This window comes from Dipodomys merriami, unplaced genomic scaffold (genome assembly GCF_024711535.1).
Source record: "Dipodomys merriami isolate MVZ:Mamm:240054 unplaced genomic scaffold, mDipMer1.0.p SCAF_19, whole genome shotgun sequence".
Taxonomy (NCBI): Eukaryota; Metazoa; Chordata; class Mammalia; order Rodentia; family Heteromyidae; genus Dipodomys; species Dipodomys merriami.
This window is the reverse complement of record NW_027203270.1, coordinates 14,894,314-14,915,156: the sequence shown is the minus strand read 5'-3', so window position 1 is coordinate 14,915,156 and position 20,843 is coordinate 14,894,314. Positions and strand designations below refer to the sequence as shown.

The following is a 20,843-nucleotide window of genomic DNA, read 5'->3' as shown; positions in this document are numbered from 1 at the left end:
ATAGTCAGCGACGGCGCGCCTCCTTGACGCAAGGAAGATGGCGGTGCTGGCCAAGAGCTCGAGATGTGTGTTGAGACCTTTGCTGCCTTTGGTTCAGATTTGGGACCTCGACGCGCGGCGCTGGGTCCGGGCACTTCGACGAAGTCCTGTGAAAGTAATGTTTCCATCCGGAGAGGTGTTGGAGCGGAGGCGTCTTCCCAGGAAACAGCCCCACGAGTTAGCGTCCGAGGCCAAGTCCCAGGGGCAGAAACCTAAACCACCGCCTCAGATGTCCTCATCCCAGACACCTCGTTCCTGGGAAGAGACAGGGCTGCGCTACGATAAGGCCTATCCCGGCGACAAGAGGCTGAGGTGATGTACCTGACACTTGTCGACTGTTTCCATCCCCCCCCCCTTCACTGCGGGCCTATAGCCCTCTCCCTTATAGAATCCTTCCAGTAGACACTCCGCAGGTTCTTGATGTTTTTGTTTTGTATAAGAATCCCCTTTAGAATTTCTGTCTCTGAAAAGTCTGAACTAGCTGTGTCTCAATCATGATATCGGTATTCACCCATCTTTTCTTCTTTTTTTCCATTCACAGTAATGTGATGACAATAGTTAAGTCCAGACCATTTCGGGAAAAGCATGGGAAGATCCTGCTGGAAGGTCACAGGCTGATTGTCGATGCCCTCAAGGCTGGAGCTGTGCCCAGCGTTTTCTTTTTTAGCCGTCTGGAATACATCAAGGAGTTGCCAGTCGATAAGCTGAAGGGTGTCAGCCTCATTAAGGTGAAATTTGAGGATATCAAGGATTGGTCCGATGTAGTAGCACCACAAGGAATAATGGGTCAGTGATTACATAGTGTTGTCCATAGGTGTAGAAACCTGGAATTTGTTTTTCATTCTTAAAACAAATCTCACTTAAACCCAGCTCAAAATATTACTGCCCAATCTACGAAAACCTATGTATTTTAAGATACTTACAGTGGAGACTGAAGCCAATTTCTTACCATCTATAATGAATGTGTCTCTCTCTAGTCTCTAGGAAGAGCCACACTTCTTCAGACTTTGTGTTCTTAGGGGATTTGTTCCAGCCTTTAATATCAGACTAAAATTTAAAGAACTTTTTGAAAAGTTTAGCTCTCCATTTTCACAAAACTTGCATCAGTATGGTAATAACTGACCTTCCTTGAGACCATTATTTGAGAAGAAGGTATAAAGAGTGAGAACAAAGTTAGAACTTTTTTTCCCTGTTTAGACTAATGAATAGATAACTGTCTTCTAAGAGTTTTCTTTATCTGGTTGAATGAACTTAAGGTTTTATGTGACCACAGAGTCTGCTACAACTTAGGAAGCCTTTTATCCTCATCCTCTCTTTTTTAAGTTTTTTGTTTAAATAATGCTATTTCATCCTTTTTTGGGAGGGGGGGCCGGGAGGTCTGGTCGTGGGCCTGATCCCTGGGTCTGGGTGCTGTCCCTCAGCTCTTCAGCTCAAGGCTAGCACTCTACCACTTGAGCCACAGCGCCACTTCTGGCTTTTTCTTTTTGCTTATGTGGTGCTGAGGAATCGAACCAAGGGCCACATGCATGCAAGGCAAGTGCTCTACCACTGAGCCACCTTCTCAGCCCACTATTTCATCTTATTACGGAGGTGGTATGGAGCCCATGGCCTCTCACGTGCAAAGCAAGGGCTCTGCCACGGAGCTGCATTTCCCACCCCTCAAGGTGTTTTTTTGAGATTGAGTCTTGCTATGTAGTCCAGGCTGCTCTCCTCCTTCCTTTGCCTCCTTATCACAGGTATGGGTCACCACGGCCAGCTCTTTACACCTCGTTTGACATTGGCATTAAATATTTAAGATATGAGAACCAAATGGCAATAAACAAAGAGGTTTCTGAGTAAGGGATGTTGGAGGAGAAAGAGTTACTTTCAAAGTTTTCAGTTTAGGTCAGGGTCACCTCTGTCAGTTGTACAGTGTATGTTCCCTATTTGGGTTCATTGTGTGATTCCATCCTTGAACTATGCAGCCATTTACAGAGAGAAAAAATTCTAGGGGACTATCTATTCTCTTGTCCTGCAAGTCCCAGATTTTTGCCCTTCCATGTGGAGCTCTTAGTCCCAAGATGCAATACTAAAGAACTCAGGAGTTGCTTAGCTACATAACCATACTCCGATTTGATGTACCTATTTAATCCCTACTCTGTTCTTCAACTGTCACTCACTTTTACTATGTGTGCTACTTTGGGCATGTGTGCTAGCATGGCCAGCCATCTTGGACTTATGTAGCTTCCATAGTGCTAAATGATTTCATCATTTCATGTTTTTTGTAAATACATATTAATTAGCTTACCCATACAATGATATATTTTAGATCTGAGGAGGGGAGAGAGTAAGAGGAGACATAGAAACTAGCAGTATTTGTCAAACTTCAAGTTCTCTAGTAATGTAAATAGAACCTTGAGAAGAAATGGGTTCTCATCACCACAAATGTCCTAGTAAAATTAAAGGCCTAAGGTCTCCTGTTGGGTTCAATACAATATTATTTTGTTCATTTCCTAACTTATAACTTCGGTAGTAATTTGTTTACTGAAGTGACTATATAAAGCAATATGCCTATAAAATTTAAAACTACAGTTTATTTTAGCAAGTTTACAAAGGGAATTGATTTTTTATTTGATAATAAGATCTTAAAATGTGTCTGGCCTAAAAAATGTTCCATGCTATTATCACCTCTCCTACTATACTAAGATTCATAAAGAAATTTGCTGTGGCTGTGTGGCTCATCCATGGGATTAACTTCATTACACCATTGGAATTTCATATATTCAGGCCATTTTTATTTTATAGTTAGCCTTTTCTCAATTTCTTCCTTTTCTGCTAAATCATTTCCCTTTGTAAGCTAGAAGGTATAGTGTAGTGATTTTTTTGGAGGTCGGGGGGGTCCGGTCGTGGGGCCTGAACTCTGGGCCTGGGCACTGTCCCTCAGCTCTTCAGCTCAAGGCTAGCACTCTACCACTTGGGCTACAGCGCCACTTCTGGCTTTTTTCTTTTTGCTTATGTGGTGCTGAGGAATCAAACCCAGGGCCTCATGCATGCAAGGCAAGCACTACCACTGAGCCACCTTCCCATCCCTAGTGTAGTGATTATTAAGCAGAGAACTTTCATTAAGAAAGCCACTTACAGTTTTTGTTTTTCCAGCTATCCTAAGCCCCTTGAAAGAGTTTCCCCAGCTTCCAGACATTCAGCATGAGATCTCATGACTCAGTTCCTCCCTCCACTCACAGCCCCTTTATAAACTGTCCTAGATGTTGCTTCCCAGCTGGGATATTTTAAAAAGGAGTCATTACCTTGATGCTTTTTTTGCGGGGGGAGGGGTCGGTTGTGGGGCTTGAACTTGGCCTGGGCACTGTTCCTGAGCTCTTCAGCTGAAGGTGGGTGCTCTACCACTTGAGCCACAGTGCCACTTCTAGTTTTCTGGTGGTTAATTAAAGGTAAGAGTCTCACAGACTTTCCTGTCTGGGCTAGCTTTGAACCGCAATCCTCAGACCTTAGCCTCCTGAGTAGCTAGGATTACAGGCATGAGCCACCAGTTCTTGGCTACTTTGATGCATTTGAGTTCTTATTTTGTTTTTTGTCCATTGTGGGGCTTGAACTCAGGGCCTGGGTGCTGTCTCTGAGCTTTTTTACTCAAGTCTAGTGCCCTTCCACTTTGAGCCACAGTGCCACTTCCTGTTTTCTGGTAGTTAATTGGAGACTCAGCCTCTTAAGTAGCTAGGATTACAGATGTGAGCCACCAGCACCCGGCTGCATTTGAGTTTTTAAATTGAGATTCTTTTTCCCAGGAAATATGCAATGAATAAGAGAAAAAAATTAAAGGAATATAAAGGATTGATAACTGTGTTTAAATATTAAGTTCAATTAAAAAACAAACACCACCTATTGGGAAAATGGAACAAGAAACGTTTAAGGAAAGAGTGTGAAGAAACTAACAGAAAAGGGTCACAAATGATCAGTTGTATTGGGAAGATGTTCAACCTTCCTGGAAATTTGGAAAAATGCTATGTTTGTCTTCTGTTTGTTTTTTAAATGCCATTTGACAAATTGAAACAAATTTGCCCTCTGTTGACCTGGGAGACAGGTATTCATTCATGTGTTTCAGCTTGAATAAAGTAACACATTCTCTTTTGTACTCAAAAAAGAGTATACGTACACTACTTACCCATTTGCTTATGGTGTTTATCCTAGAGGGATTTTTCAGACATAGAGACAGAGTCACACAGGGATATTAATTATTATGGTTTGTAAATAATATAATTGTTAGTAGGGAAAGAGAAATGAACTGTAGTACCTTCATAATCAAACTGCAGCAGTTAGATTAAGATAGCTACAAGCATACTAGCATGGTAAGTTCTTCATACGTATTGAGTACATTATAGAATAATATTTAGGATTTTTTTTTGGTTAGGTATGGAATTAAGGGCCTTGTGCATGTTAGACAAGCAGTCTGCCATTGTGTTATGCCCCTAGTCCTTGTTGGTTGGTTGTTTTTGTGTTGGTCCTGGATCTTGGACTCAGTGCTTGGGCACTGAGCTTTTTTGCTCAAGACTAGCATTCTACCACTTAATCCACAGCTCCACTTCCAACTTTTTTTTTTTTTTGGGGGGGGGGGTCTGGTCATGGGGCCTGAACTCTGGGCCTGGGCACTGTCCCTTAGCTCTTCAGCTCAAGGTGAGCACTCTACCACTTGAGCCACAGCGCCACTTCTGACTTTTTTCTTTTTATGTGGTGCTGAGGAATCAAACCCAGGGCCTCATGCATGCAAGGCAAGCGCTCTACCACTGAGCCACCTTCCCAGCCCCACTTCCAACTTTTTGTGGGGAGTTTGTTGGAGATATGAGTCTTTTAGACTTTCCTGCCCAGTCTGGCTTTGAACCTTGATCCTCAGATCTCAGCCTCCTAAGGAACTAGGATTACAAGCATGAGCTACCAGCACTTGGCTCAGTCCTTGTTTTTTGTTTTTTGTTTTTTTTTGAGTTTTTGAGACAGGATCTCATTATGTAGCCCAGGCTGGCCTTGAGCTCATGATCCTCTTGCCTCAGCTTTCTGTGTGTTTCAATTGTAGACATGAGCCACTATGCTGGGCAAATGTGTATTTTTATGTTGAAAAAGCACCTATGTATGGCTAGGTATGCCCGTGTAGGGTAGGCACACAGTCTGAAAGGATATACTTCAAGATGGAGAAGAGACAAGACTGGGTGAGAATTGGTACTGGTAGAATTTGATGTTGGTTGAATTTTTTGTCAGAATATATTTGTATGTTTCATGTGCAAATGCATAAATAATTGTAAATAAATGAAAAGTCAATTTATTCCCAGTGCCCACATCAGACAAATTAATTTCCTGTGTTGTTTCCTCAGGGATTTTTGCCAAACCTGACCATGTTAAGATGACATATCCAGAGACACAGGTTCACAACTCACTGCCATTATTGTTGATTTGTGACAATCTCCGTGACCCTGGGAACCTGGGGACAATTCTGAGATCTGCAGCAGGGGCAGGCTGCAGCAAAGTATTGCTTACAAAAGGTAAGAACAGGGCTGTGAGTGTGGCTTAGTGGTAGAGTGCTTGCCTCACATGCATGAAACTCTTGGTTCAATTCCTCAGTACCACCTAAACAGAAAAAGCCAGAAGAGGCACTATGGCTCAAGTGGTAGAGTGCTAGCTTTGACAGTGCTTAGGCCCTGAGTTCAAGCCCCAGGACTGGCAAAAAAAAAAAAAAAAAAACCCAAAAACAAAACCAAAAAAGTAAGAATACACATGACCAGGTGGATTGGCCCACCACTTTTGTGTAAGCTAGGGCTGTGAACAGACATGTTTTGAAGATATTCCTGTTTTTTGTTTTTTTTAGTTTTTGTTATTGCTCTTGTCAGTTGTGGGCCTTGAACTCAGGGTCTGGGCACTGTTCCTGAGCCTTTATGTGTCCAAGGCTAGCGCTCTACCACTTGAACCATAGTGCCACTTCCAGTTTTGAGTGGTTAATTGGAGATAAGAGTTTCATGGGAACTTTTCTGTCTGGCTGGCTTCAAACCACAGTTCTCAGATCTCAGCCTCCTGAGTAGCTAGGATTATAGGTGTCAGCTATTGGCACCCAGCCCCTTAGTTTTATGTCCATACACAATGTTGACAAACATCAGTTCCTTCATCTGTATGACAGGAATAATAGAATCTTCTCCATATGTTCATTTTGAGCACTACTTTCCTGGCACAGTGAATACTTGAGCCAATATTGGTTGATTTTTTAAAAATTACTTTGAAACCTAAATTATTAAGAAAAGGATTTAAAATCTACCCAGGTACCAGTGGCTCAAGCCTATCATCATAGCTCAGGAAGCTAAGATCTGAAGCTCGTAGTTTGAAGCCAGCTGGACAGGAAAGTTTGTTTACTTCCAATTGGCCACCAAAAAGCCAGAAGTGGAGCTGTGCCTGAAGTGGTGTCACAAAGAAAACAAAAGAATTTTAAAATCAGAGTAAAGAAATTGATGTCTGTTTTTTGTTTTTCTTCTGGTACTGGAACAGGAACTCTGGCCTCAGGCTCACTTGGCTTGTTCGCTTACAACTGGCAGGCAGTCTGCCACTTGAACCACACTTCTACTTTCAGCTTTTTGCTGGTTAGTTGGAGATAGACTCTCACTGACTCTTCTGCTAGGATGGGTTCAAATCCAAGATCCTTCAGGTCTCAGCCTGTTGAGTAATTAGGATTACAACCATGAGTCACCAATGCCTGAGACTTTTTCTTTTATCGTATGGATGCCAGTTTTAAAACTTGGTTTTATGTCTTGTATTTAATGACCTTGAGTTCTCAAGTTGTTGAGTATATGGGACCTTCCTAATCCTTGAGGGAGAGGAATGCTGGTATCAAAGTGATTATGCTGTTGTGATACATTTCCCTTACCCTCAGGGAAATGTAGTCATACACAAATTAGCCTCATTACATTTCTCTCCTTGCCTGAAGCAGGGATTAATAGACTTGGTTACTCAGACTTGCCAAGCAGTTGGGACATGCCTAAAATGCCTGTCGCACCCTGGGAGTCGAGGAGCATATCATTCATTAGAAACACCATTAAATGTAAACTAATAGTGACAGCTATTGCTGAGACTTGCCTAAATTGCTCCTTTCAACTCTTCCTGGAAATGCCTTCGTGGAGTACAGTTCTGTGCCAGGGTGAGATCTTGGTTCTGGACTCCATTATCAGTACCCCACCCACTCCACGGATAGTAGGAATGTAATGCAAACCCTATGTTTTTCTCATTGACACTAGTGCTGGAGTGAAAGAGGAAAGAGTATACGAAATACTTGTATAGCCCAGTGTCTGGGACAGAAAGAGGAAGAGCCAAAAGCCAGTGGCTCATGCCTCTAATCCTAGCTACTCAGGAGGCTGAGATCTGAGGATCATGGCTCAAAGCTGGCCTGAGCAGGAAAGTCTATGAGGCTCTTATCTCCAAGGAATCACTCAAAACCGGAAGTGGTGCAGTAGCTTTAATGGTAGAGCACTAGTCTTTTTTTTTTTTTGTTGGTCGTGGGCTTGAACTCTTACCACTTGAGCTACAGCGCCACTTCCGGTTTTCTGGTGGTTTATTGGAGATAGGAGTTTCACGGTCTCTCCTGCCTGGGCTGGCTTTGAACCGCGATCCTCAGATCTCAGCCTCCTGAGTAGCTAGGATTACAGGCGTGAGCCACCAGCGTCCGGCTTAGAGCACTAGTCTTAAGCTGAAGAGCTGAGGGACAGTGCCCAGGCCCAGAGTTCAAGCCTCATGCCGACAAAAAAAAGGGGGGGGGGAAGCAGGAAGAGGAAGGAAGTCTTAACTTTACTCTCCACTAAGTGAAGGACCAGACTAGACAGCTAAGCCATCCTTTTTTGTTTGTTTGTTTGTTTGTTTGTTTTTGGGGGGGGTCAGGTTATGGGGCCTGAACTCTGGGCCTGGGCACTGTCCCTCAGCTCTTCAGCTCAAGGCTAGCACTCTACCACTTGAGCCACAGTGCCACTTCCGGCTTTTTTCTTTTTTGCTTATGTGGTGCTAAGGAATCGAAACCAGGGCCTCATGCATGCAAGGCAAGCGCTCTACCACTGAGCCACCTTCCCAGCCCGCCATCTTTTTTTTTTTTTGGCAGGTCCTGGGACTCGAACTCAGGGCCTGGTGCTATCCCTTAGTTTCTTTTTGTTCAAGGTTAGCGCTCTACCACTTTGAGCTACAACACCACTTCCAGCTTTTTCTGAGTAGTTTATTATAGATAAGGGTCTCATGGACTTTTCTGCCCAGGCTGGCTTTGAACCACAGTCCTCAGACCTCAGCCTCCTGAGTAGCTAATATTATAGGTGTGAACCAACAGTGTCTGGCTCTTCTCCATGTTTTATTCTCCTTTCTAAGTCTGGGAGTTAGAGGAGGATGGCAGGTGCGTGAGGTAGTCCTGGTGCAGTTCCCTGGTTAGTCATCTCTCTCAGCTTTCCCACAGTGAGAGTAGACACTGGAAAAGGTCAGGTGTCTGCAATGCAGCTAGTGTTAGATTTGACTATGCATGAGACTATTCTCCTAACCCTCTTACTGCTACATGAGAGACAAGAGATGCAGGAGAGACAGGGCTACTGCTGGGTTAAGGCTCCAACTTCTCTGTGGGTTGCTGCATTTGCTTGCTACTGATGTGCTCCAATCTAGACTGAACATTAAAGCCAGAAGGGGGTCTAAATAATAAATCAGATTGTCTGTTTTGCTTAAATATCCTTAAGTGTTATATTGTCTTCTGAAAAATAAATCCCAAATTTCTCAGTTTAGCATATTCAGCCTTCTTTAAAGAAGGCTTGTCTCCTTTTCCAGCTGGCCTATTTACCTGCTTGCTCTCCTCTTTCTCTGAGTTGTCTTCTGCCTTTATCCTTCTCCAACAAGGTCCTCTTAGCCAGGCACTGGTGGATCACACCTGTAATCCTGGCTATTCAGGAGGCTAAGATCTGAGGATCATGGTTCAAAGCCAATCCAGGCAAGAAAAGTCCGTGAAACTCTTATCTCCAATTAACCACTAGAAAACCAGAAGGGGCACTATGACTCAAAGTGGTAGAGTGTTAGCCTTGAGCAAAAGAGTGCAGGGATAGCGCCCAGGCCCTGAGTTTAAGCCCCATGACCAAAAACAACAAGATCCTCTTATTCTCTTATCACCTAGTAGCCAGACTCAAGTGACTCAAGCCTGTAATACTAGCTAATTAGGAGGTGGAGATAGGAGGATCACAGTATGCCAGACCATACAGAAAAGACTAAATTTTAACTAATAGCTGGGCAAAGTGGCACATGTCGGTTACCAAGCTATAGGAAAAGCACAAGGCTAGGCACAGCGGTTTGTGCCTGTCATACTCTGATACAGGGAAGCAAAAGAAGGATCACAGCCCAACCTGACCTCGGCATAAAGCTAGACTCCTCCTGGAAAACACCAATGCAAAAAGTTGCTGCAGGTTTAAGGTTTAAGTGGTTTAAGTGTATAGTGCCTGCCTAGCAAGTGTGAGGCTCTGAGTTCAATCTTTTGTAATCCCCCTTAAAAAAATAAAAACAAAATGGCTTAATGTCCTGTGGTCTTTTAGATGTTTAGTGTTTTTCCTAAAAGCCTATATATAGTGTTTGTTAGCCTGTTCATGCTTCTTTTACACCTGTTATTACTAATACTATAGTCACCTGATGAACTATTGTCCCATCACCCACTATGCCCTAGGAGGTGGGGGAGGCTTTTTTTTTTGTTTCTTATTGTATGATGTGTGTGTGGATAGTGTCATCTGGATGAGCAAAGTCTACTATCAGTGCTTTTGAGGAATCCTACAGTCCCTGTTAAGTCTTAGCTTAAGAAGGCTCCAATAGAAACACTTGTGCAATATCTCTTTTTTTTTTTTTTTTTTTGTCGGTCGTGGGGCTTGAACTCTGGGCCTGGGCGCTGTCCCTCAGCTCTTCAGCTCAAGGTGAGCGCTCTACCACTTGAGCTACAGCGCCACTTCCAGTTTTCTAGTGGTTTATTGGAGATAGGAGTCTCACGGTCTTTCCTGCCCGGGCTGGCTTTGAACCGCAATTCTCAGATCTCAGCCTCCTGAGTAGCTAGGATTACAGGCGTGAGCCACCAGCGCCCGGCTGTGCTATATCTCTTGATCCAGAATTTAATTCATTTACTCCACAGTCCTTTAGTATGAGAAGGTTTGTTAAATGTGTCCTCTCTTATTTTTTAGGTTGTGTGGATGCCTGGGAGCCAAAAGTGCTGCGGGCAGGCATGGGGGCCCATTTCCAGGTACCCATTATCAACAATATAGAATGGGAAACAGTGCCCAATTACTTGCCCCCAGACACTCGAGTCTATGTGGCAGACAACTGTGGGCTCTATGCCCAGGCGCAAATATCTAATAAAGCCATTGACCACAACAAAGGGGCTGATAGGCGATTCCTGAAATTTCACAAGTATGAAGAGAAGGATGTAGACACTGGAACTGACAAAGACTGGCTCCCTGAACTGGAGGTCCAGAATTATGACATGGACTGGACAGAAGCTCCAGCAGCTGTGGTGATAGGTGGGGAGACCCACGGTGTAAGTCTGGAGTCTCTTCAGTTGGCTGAAAGCACGGGGGGCAAGAGGCTGCTGATTCCTGTCGCACCTGGAGTGGATAGCTTGAACTCAGCCATGGCTGCGAGCATCCTGCTTTTCGAGGCGAAAAGGCAGCTGCGGATAAGGGCAGAACTCATGAGTAGGAATAGGAGTTTCCACTGAGAGGGGCTTAGAAGTTCTCAGATAAAGGATGCCTCCATTCCCTGCTTCCCCATATGCCTGAGGAGGTTGGCAGAGTTAGAAACTGGCTTCCTGGGCCACATAAGGGGTGGAGAGATGGAGGCATTGCTGCCATTATACAATGAATGGGAAAATAAGAATTTCTAGTAGTTTCTGCCTTTCCTCATAAGATCACATTTTTAAAACTTTTATTATTTTTTGTTTGCTGGTACTGGGGCTTGAACTCAGGGCTTTTGACTTGTGATTTGGCTTGGCTTCCTTGACCAAGGTTTGTGCTCTACCATTTGTACCATACCTCTACTTCTCTTATTGACAATGGAAGAAAGAGTCTGATCGACCCAAACTGGCTTTGAAACCTCAATCTTAGATCTCAGCCTTTTGAATAGCTAGGATTATAGGTGTCATGAGCTATCAGTGACTGGCAGAATTCTTAAGATCTTCATTTCCTCCAATTTGGGGGTTAGGCTGTGTGTGTGTGCGCGCGTGCACACACACTAGAGGTGATTTACATAGCTCTGTGCCAGTTTAATTTTGTCTATTTGGATTAATTAGGGTGTGTGGTTCAACTGGTAGAGCACCTGCCTAGCAAGTGTAAGTCTGTTCAAACCCCAGTATCCCCCCTCAAAAAATTGTCTTATTAAGGCTGGGGACATAGCTCAATTACAGCTGTGTGAATCTCTATGTTGTATCACTAGCACCTGAGGATGAGGAACATTTGCCCAGAAAGTTCCTGACGGTACTATCCTTATAGAGTAATGGTCCATCTTGGACCAGCTGGTTGGGGTGTGTTTTGGATGAAGAAGTACTGGTTATAGGTTAGCTGAGTTACCATGTCTGATCATTGACCAATGAGAAATAAACTCCTGGGAAGTATGGAACCAGCAGATTGTATTAAAAATCAGATTGTATTAAAAATGTTTCATTTAAGTGTGATCTGTAGATCTCTATCTTTTCATCTTGAGCTTAGTATGACATTGTAATACACTAATAACCCAGGCACCTGAGGGTACAGTTGTGCTAGCTTTTCTTTGGGCTTGGTTGTGTTCAGGCCTTCATTTCAGCAGGACTGTTTATATCTCTATCTCTCTGCCTGTATGTATGTATTTCCCCCTTCCCTTGCTGGGGAATAGTAGAAACAGTTAATTCACCAAGCTTGAAAGTAACTTCTTGAGGACTATGCAGAAAAGGAAGAAACTGAACTTTATCCTGCAATCTCTAGGAATGTGTTACCCTTTTTGTCTGCTTTCTGCTGGTAGCCTTAGTTTTGTAACACCTGGTTAAGTAAATGAGGTATTGACTTGGGCACATGGCATGCATACTGGTCACCCAGCAACATGGCGAAGCATAGTAATAGGATTGCAGCTCTGGCATAAAATGATATCCTACCTGGAAAATAACCAAGGCAGAAAACAGCTGGGAATGTGGCTCAAGTAGTAGAGTGCCTATAAACTCAAAGACTTGAGTTCATTCCCCAGTACCACCAAAATGAATAAATAAGGTACTTATTTACATTTGCATTTCCTGTCCCCAGGGATGGGGTGCTGTGTCAAGAGGGCTTCTCTGAAGTTAGGGTGGCTGCAGAACCATTGGACACTCTCAAGCCCCTAGGGGACCAGGGCAAGCTGATCTTTATCTACTAGGTGCCAGGGAGGCAAATGGAGAGGGTTCCAAGCACTGCTTTTCCAATCCCAGGGAACAGGGCTGGAGTCAAGGCCAAGGAGTGTGGTTGTACCACTTCCCTTACTACAGTGGCTTCAGTGGTTTGAATTTTGTGTGAGCCCAGCAGCTGTGCATTCCAGGGAGACTGAGTTGCGAGCATGCTCAAGAGCTACGGACCACCTACCTTCCCTTTCGGTTTCCATTGGCTTCCTAGGAAAACTTCATCTTAAGAGATCTATATTGACAGCCATACTGTTTTCCTAGTGCAGACACTTTGGAAGTGTTTGCCTAGTGCTCTGCACAGGTATACAATGTAGGCAGCCCACAGATTCTTGAGACTTCTGCCTGGCCAGCTTTTTAGAAAGTAGACAAACTTAACACCTTTTATGTTACTGTTGCTTACCAAGGCTGGGGCACAATCTGCAGGCAATAAGCTGAAGAGGACTGTAGTGACTCAGTCAGGCTGGGTCTGGAAGGCAGCCCAGAGAATCACACAGCTGAGTTTGCCAACAGTTAAGTTTCCCCCTCAACAGCTTAGAGAAGTGCTACGGAAACAAGTCAGTAAAAGGAAGGTCACTGGACTGGGAAGGTGGCTCAGTGGTAGAGTGCTTGCCTTGCATGCATGAGGCCCTGGCTTCAATTCCTCAGCACCACAAAAACAGAAAAAGCTGGAAGTGGCACTGTGGCTCAAGTGATAGAGTGCTAGCCTTGAGCTGAAGAGCTAAGGGACAGCACCCAAGCCCAGAATTCAGGCCCCACGACAAAAAAAAGTAAGTTCACATTCTGCATGAAACCAGTTTCCTGCGGTTTGTGTCTGTGGAATATGTTGCCACTGATTTGTTTAAAAATCAGCGGAAAAAAAACCCCCATACCTTATCCTTGAGAAAAACAGCCATGTGAAGCACTGAAAAGTTCCTCGAGCCCATTTTACCAACAGGGTAAAGGGGAAAAGGCAGCTCATACAAAGCATGAGTATAATTTAGCCCAGGGCAAGTAGAAGCACCAGAGGCAAATTATCCTTCCCTTTGACTGATTATTAAGGACAAGTGGTAGCTGATTGTTAATTTGCTGAAATTAGAAAATCCCTATCATGAATTCTCATTTGAGGCAAGTGTTTGATCTGTTACCATTTCCCCAGTAAATACAAAAGGAATAGTATATGACCAGAAAAATACTCTGGCTGCAAGAGAATCAGGAATGCTGGTTTAGTTTCTCACCTTTGCATGGCTTGTAGCAAGCACGATGGCCACAAGGTGGCAGGCTGAGCCTCAGAATCCAGTCCCAAAGTTGAAGAAAAGGTCCGACTTCCCTGGGTTTTAACTTGTTTCAAAGAGGAAAAGGAGGGACTTGAGTGTGTCTCCACCAAAGAGCATTTTCAAGCTTGGATTGTCTCATATAATCTTGGCAGAAATAAGAGGCTGAAGTAAAATTGAACCACAAAGGAGAGAAAAGGGACAGAAATGGGAAGGAGTAGAACAGGCATGGCTCTTCCCTATGAGAATATGTCTGTACTGCAGCCCTGGGTAAGGCCCCAATGTCCCAATGTAGGCAACACCTGCTGCTAGATCCTGGGGAGAATCCCATTCATTAAGGCCCATGGGGAGACATCTCTGAGACCTTCCACCACTTGCCCCAAGGATCACAGAAGCTCCAGATGTCACTGTCATCCAAGTTAGGCAGCATTGAGCTCTTTTGTCTTCCCCCACAAAGGCTCCAGAAACAGCACTACCCAAGGGTCCCTGGCTAGTGCTGAAGACCAGCTGCACCACATGGCCTGGGGCCTCTGTCAGCCCAGCTGCCCCCCAGCTGCTCAGTAAAATGGACTCCACTTATATACTCATGTCTTTTCAAGAAAGCACTCACCACTTTGAAATTCCAAGATCTTCCTTTTTTCTTGGTGAATGTACAGTGTGCTAAACTACAAAGTAGTGGATGACCAGTGTCTGGACTAAGGAGCTGTGTCACATCAGCAGTTGTGATCCCTGCTGTGAACCTAGTCCTCACCGGAAGCCTCAGGACCTGTTGATGCTCAACAGCAAGTATGAAATCTGTTCTTCCTCCTCTCAAACGTGGGATTCCCCTTGTCTAAGGGAAGAGCAGCCTTCTCATCGGGATGGTCCATTGCCAATGCTGCTTCCTCAAATTACAAGGATTAGGTTATGGTAAGGGTGCCGGTGGCTCATGCCTGTCAGCTACTCGGGAGACTGAGATATGAGGATCATGGTTCAAGCCAGCCTGGACAAGAAAGTCTGTGAGATTCTTACCTCAAATTAACTAAAAAACAAAACAAAACAAAAAAACCAGAAGTGGAGCCATAGTGAACAAAAGAAACTGAGGGACATTGGGCTGGGAAGGTGGCTCAGTGGTAGAGTGCTTGCCTTGCATGCATGAGGCCCTGGGTTCGATTCCTCAGCACCACATAAGCAGGAAAAAAAAAAGCTGGAGTGGCGCTGTGGCTCAAGTGGTAGAGTGCTAGCCTTGAGCTGAAGAGCTGAGGGACAATGCCCAGGCCCAGAGTTCAGACCCACGACTGGACCCAAAAAAACTGAGGGACAGTAGGGCCACGAGTACATACACACACACACACACACACACACACACACACACACACACACACACACACACACACACACACACACACACACACACACACACACACACACACACACACACACACACACACACACACACACACACACACACACACACACACACAGCAGGAAACAGATGAAGACAAGATGGTTACAATCACACCTGGCAGCAGGCTGCCTGGCTCCACCAAGATAGGAAGGGAGACAATGCATTGACAGCAGGCGGGACATCCACTTCCTCTGATATCCAGAGGACACTGAATTTTTGGCACTGGGTCCTAAACTCCTATCTCCTTCTGGATCCTAGTTCTAGTCTACCTGATTGTCTTGTGTGAGGTATGAGCACCCAGGAATCCTCACTCAAGGCCATCGCTGTTTTGGGCTGCACATTGGTCTAAGGGTCGACGGTGGCTTTTACAAGTTAGCACTGTATTTAATGGGAACCGAACTCTCCCTAGAATGAGTTCCACCCACATCTGTTAACCCATTTCCTAGCATGGGAAGTATTCCAAGACACTGAGGGAGTGGGCCACACTAGTGCCTTGAAAAATGAAGCATACTTACCTTCATTCTTTTACATGATCTTCATCCGTAGGCCCTATCTCTCCTATTAGAGATATCCCGGCCCAACCTTTTTTTTTCCTGAAAAATCTTTCAACCACCCCATGTACTCACAGGCTATAGACATGAATAATGAAACTCACAGTCAACAGTTTAAGGGTTTTCACTTAAGCAGCCTACTTGGAGAAAAAAGGTGCTGTTTCTTGTCCCTGTTGGCACTGGCAATGCAGGCTGTAGGAAAAGTGCTTACTTCAATATAACTTAGGGACCAACTTGAAAAATAATGGCTAAGGGTCCTCAGGTTAGTCTTGGGCTCCTAAGGCCTCAGGAGGCACCCTCTGCAGCCCCTGGACTTTGCCACCTCAATATCTGTACCACAGTGGCACTCCATCACCGTTGGGCAAATATAGGCCTTGCAAGTTGGTAAAAAAGATGGCATTGTGTCTACCCCGTGTGATGGGACCAGATGCTCACCCAAGCTGCCCCAGTGGGACAATTCTACCTGTGTATTTCTACACGTGTACATACCTATGGTTTTTTGCTTTACACTCACCAACTCAATGCCATATTGGGCCCCAGTGGCCTGTTCCAGGCCATCTTCTGCTGTCTGTCTTTGTGTGTATGTGTGTGCGTGTGCATATGTCAGTCATAGGGCTTGAACTGTGGGCCTGGGTGCTGCCTCAGCTCTTCAGCTCAAGGCGAGTGCTCTATCACTTAAGCTACAACACCACTTCTGGCCTTTTCTGTTTATATGGTGCTGAGGAATTGAACCCAGGGCCTCATGCTTGTGAGGCAAGCACTCTACCACTGAGCTATCTTCCCAGCCCCTCTGCTGTCTTATTGCTGCCCAGAGCATGGCAGCAAGATGGAGAACAGCTTTTTAGTGTCTTTAATTAGGCAACAGGAAAAAACAAAGTCATGACTGTAAATTACCACTTGAAACTTGGTTGATGCCAAAAAAGGCAGTGCTGGCTCCCTGTGTTGGGATAAGTGACAGCCACTGATTCCCAGCACACATGGTGATGGAAGGTTGGGTGATTGAGGCTACTCTTCCCTAGCATTTCCTCTCAACACAGCACCAACCTGCACAGAGCTAATCCTTTTCAGTAAAGCTGCCCAGCTGACTGCGACCCACATATCCACTTACAAAGGGGGATTCTGGGGTCAGGGAAAAAGCCCAGGACAGACCACCAAAGTCTCCCAATGGAGCTAATTTCCCCATTACAGTGATCTAAGCAATCAACTCCTCATTGGACTTCGTTCCTTCTGCCCTGTCTCCAAAGATAAGGAACTAAAACGGACTTCATTTCTTTCAAGACAATCAAAATAGGAATTTGCACATCTTCCAAGATGGGGTGGGGAACTTCAGTCTTACGCCTTTACTCACCCTACCCGCTAGAGACACGGGCAGAGAAGCCCCTGCTAGGATATGGTCGGGTTTAAGCATCCCTAGCTCTTGCTCCATTCTTCACAGGGAGATCCATGTGTGATTTTTTTGTGTTCCCCTAACAGCTTCTCCGGGTCCCAAGCGCCGAGCTCCCCTGAAAGAGGAAACTACACAAAATGCCCACAAACCTAGAATTCACCCTCCATCAAGTGCCAAGTGAAGCTAGGAGCCATGATAGCCTGACCTCCATGAAGGAAGTGCCTGACCCAATTCAAACAAGCTTCTTGGCATCAGGAAATCAAGATGATTTGGAAGCCAGGGCCTTGTGCACACATGCCTAGACAAGTGCTCTACTACTTAGCTAGCTGCTTTGCTTTATCCCCAGTCCCGGTTCTTGGGATGGCTGAAACATCGCTCTCAAGGTTTTCCATGCCCCACCACTGTCCACCCTATGAGCAAGAATCAGGTGAAAAAGATTGCTGTTATTAAGGACAGGAAAAGCCAAGTGGATGATAACATCCAGAGATGCCTGCTTTATTTCTTTCTAGGTGATTGCATTTCAGGCTGACAACATCAAATACTCTAATTACCAACTAATTTTTCACCTCTGAGCTACAAATCAACAATTCAATTCAGCATGGGACAACAGTGTCAACAGCTTATTGGAGGAAGCTATATTTTCCAAATAAATGGGTTGGCAGAGTGCTGAGTAGAGCTGAGGGCAAGGAACTGGGATTGTTTAAAGTCCCACCATCTAATTGAGACAGACTATACACCCAACACCCTGAATCCTACGGATAGACTGGTGTTTCTCTTTGTAGTCAGTTCAGCTCAAGAGACTGAGCTACTTGGGACCAACTAAGGGGATCCAAGGCCTCCAGGTAGTTGCCATACCCCCTTGTCCTCTCATTCCTGCCCGGGTCTAAGATATAGCACTTCTGTATCTTGGGAAAAGCTAGGCTTCTGGTTAAGTTCTTGTCACTTTTTTCTGTTTTGAAAAGGAATAATGACAGGTGATGAAATAGGGAAGGGTATATCAACGGAGACTTGGTGGCCTCTGGCCCAATGCTGGTTGAGACAAGTCTGTGTTGGCTGAGCAGTGCTCCTCTAGGAGCTCAGGGCCAAATTCTGGGATGATGTCTAAGGGGAAGAATTCAAAAATGAAATCCCAAGATAGTGGGAGCTGCTTGTAGGAGCAGGCAGCAACTTGGGAAAGGAAGGAAGGAAGGAAACAAAAGAAGAAATGAGAAACTAATCCCATGATAGGAACCCAACAAAAGTAAGCAATTACTATATGAATCATTTGTTTAGCTGCTTGTTTTTCTCACCATAACACCCTACATGCTTCCTTCTGGATTGGGGGCGGGAGAAGCTCCCCTGACCAAGAACCCACTGACAAGCTGCTGTTTCCCATCCAACCAAGACAAACCATGTTCCTTGCAAAAGGATGCTCTCAGATGATGCCTGTTGAGGCCATAGCGCTTTCTTTGCTCCATGGGCATCTGTAAATGTCACTGAGCAGTTCCCTTCTGCTGTCTCAGCCTCTGGGTGTGCATGCTGGCCCCACAGCCAGAGCCAGAGCCCCATTGGCTGTCCCAGCTCACTTATGGTCTTTCATGGAGAGCTAGTGACCTGGAGAGAATGCGGCAGTCCCAGTTGTGGCCAATCATGCCATCCCCACGAGCCCCAAGCAGTCTCCAAACATGATGGGTGCTGCCGCTGCTGCTGCTGTGAGGACTCACACCCTTGGGTGCTGGCTGAGGAGTAAATGCAGAAACAAGGCACCACAGAGAGGTTGGACACGGATTGTTTGATTCAGGATATGCTGGAAAAAAATCCAAGGGTGGAGGAAAGGAAGGGGAGGAGAAGACTGTCTTAAATAACATCTCCAGAGGCCGGAGTCCCACTAGATGGGCTCTGGTTTGAGTTTTTCTGCTAGGAAGTCATTCACAAAGGCCTCCACAATGGCAGGGGTGATCTCCTCCACGTCCATCACGTACTTGGCCCGGGCTGACATGTCCAGAATGGTGAGCAAGGGGGCAGCTTCAGGCAGATTGGTGTAATCTCGCAGGGAGTCAGTCATGTCATCCTAGAAGCCACCAGAAAGGAGAGGAAACATAAGGTTTTAAACAGAGAGACCCAGCCAGGCAGACAACATGGAAGAGGACAGTTCTAAGCATCCTGAAGGAGAGAGGCTCTTGGTGTAGGGAGCAGGAGACAGCCCTTCCTGGAGGTGGAAGAAGCTGGACAGGGTCCTTAAAGGCCCCCCAACCACAAGCCAGCCATCTTTATTAGCATGGATGTAACCTTAGCAGACACTGCTTTTAAATATGTGGTATGGGGGCTGGGAAGGTGGCTCAGTGGTAGAGTGCTTGCCTTGCATGCATGAAACTCTGGGTTTGATTCCTCAGCACCACTAAAGCAGAAAAGGCCGGAAGTGGCACTGTGGCTCAAGTGATAGAGTGCTAGCCTTGAGCTAAAGAGCTGAGGGACAGTACCCAGTCCCAGAGTTCAGGCAACAACCAACAAAAAATAAAAAAAAGAGGTATCAAGCTGGGTGCCATAACTGTAATCCTACTCAGGAGGCTGAGATCAGGACTGGTTCAAAGCCAGCCTGGGCATGAGACTCTTATCTCTAATTACCCACAAAAATGCAAGACATGGGGCTGTGGTTTAAGTAGTAGAGGAAAAGCCTTGAGTAAAAATACTCAAGGACAGTGCCCAGGCCCTGAAGCCCCAGGATCAGCACACACACACACACACACACAGACACACACACACACACACACACACACACACACACAGTCCTTTGACTACTTATTTTTGCAATCAACTGTCAGTTATTTGCAGCTCCACTGTGGATTAGCAATGCTAATTTGGACACCTGGAATGTTGAAAACAGAAACAACCTACTGCCTCCCACAGCCCAGATCCAAGAAAGACCGGGATGCATGAATGTTCACACCAGTTCACTGCATTTGTCTGCAATGGAAACTGGCACTGTCTTATGCATGTTTTCATATCAGAAACTGCCTTAGACATACAGAAGCAAACACAAACCTAAGAAAAAAAAAGCTTTTGTCAGAGAGCAATGATTTGAGGCTACCTTTCATGCTATCGACTCTCACTTGGTGGATAACAGAAAATTGACTTTATATTACCCATCCAGTTGAAATGCACAATATTTAAACTGAGTGGAAAAAAAAAAATCTTGAGTCATCCTGAAGAAACAAAGTTGGGTTATTCCTGGCTGTAAATGGAGATGAGCAGAACATCTACAGCTCTGAGACGAACCAACAATGACTTTCACAAAAGCCAAGGAAGACTGTTGGTGATGGTCACCCCATGCCACAGCCTTCCTGCCCCACCCACCTGCCGCCACCACACACCACCACCACCACCAACACACACAGACACACACACAGACACACACACACACACACACACACATACACACACACACACACACACACAGAGCGCATAGATTTTCCAGCATTGCTGGGTGCATCAGTATCTTTGTCACTCATTGCTTGATTCAAGCACTCCACATGGGTTAGTAAAAGCTTCATGATAAATAAGAGAGACACCTGGACAAACACTGTACATGTTGTTCCTACCAGGAGGCCTAGACGAAGCCAAGCACCCCACTGCCTCCCCTCCTGCGCTTCCACTGTGCAAACCACAGGGAGATGGCTTTAATGTCCATTAAGATGTCAGATGGGATAACTTCTGTTTGCCCAGGGATGGAATCAAGACTAAAAGAAGGGGTCCTCCTTTGCCCTGGGCCCGAGTCCTGGGCTCAGTCAATGCCATGTTCCAGCCTAGCTCCTTTCCGTGGTGCCTTAGACAGGGAACTGGCCCGAGA

The 20,843-nt window shown here is 45.3% G+C and overlaps 2 protein-coding genes across 4 annotated transcripts in view; one reads left to right on the top strand and one right to left on the bottom strand.

The window, feature by feature from the left end:
- Positions 1–37: 37 nt before the first annotated feature.
- Positions 38–11,712, top strand: Mrm3 (mitochondrial rRNA methyltransferase 3). Of its 2 annotated transcripts, XM_070027421.1 has the most exons (4): positions 38–351; positions 581–825; positions 5,394–5,561; positions 10,230–11,712. In XM_070027421.1, the coding sequence occupies exons 1-4, from the start codon at positions 38–40 to the stop codon at positions 10,760–10,762; spliced, it is 1,260 nt and encodes a 419-aa protein (XP_069883522.1). In that variant the 3' UTR covers positions 10,763–11,712. The 2 variants fall into 2 exon arrangements, with proteins under 2 accessions (XP_069883522.1, XP_069883523.1); XM_070027422.1 differs by lacking the exon at positions 38–351 and having other exon boundaries at positions 684–767.
- A 5,774-nt stretch (positions 11,713–17,486) lies between these two features.
- Positions 17,487–20,843, bottom strand: part of Nxn (nucleoredoxin) — a 137,771-nt gene continuing 134,414 nt past the window's right edge. For both annotated transcript variants that reach the window (XM_070027419.1, XM_070027418.1), the window contains one exon: positions 17,487–19,067. In XM_070027419.1, the coding sequence (XP_069883520.1) occupies positions 18,885–19,067 (183 nt within the window). In that variant the 3' untranslated portion in view covers positions 17,487–18,884. The remainder of the gene's footprint in view (positions 19,068–20,843) is intronic.

Coding starts and splice junctions, on each gene's coding strand:
- Mrm3 (XM_070027421.1), top strand. CDS start 38: ATGGCGGTGCTGGCCAAGAGCTCGAGATGTGTGTTGAGACCTTTGCTG. Junction 826..5,393: donor AGCACCACAAGGAATAATGG/GTCAGTGATTAC, acceptor TTGTTTCCTCAG/GGATTTTTGCCAAACCTGAC. Junction 5,562..10,229: donor CAAAGTATTGCTTACAAAAG/GTAAGAACAGGG, acceptor CTTATTTTTTAG/GTTGTGTGGATGCCTGGGAG.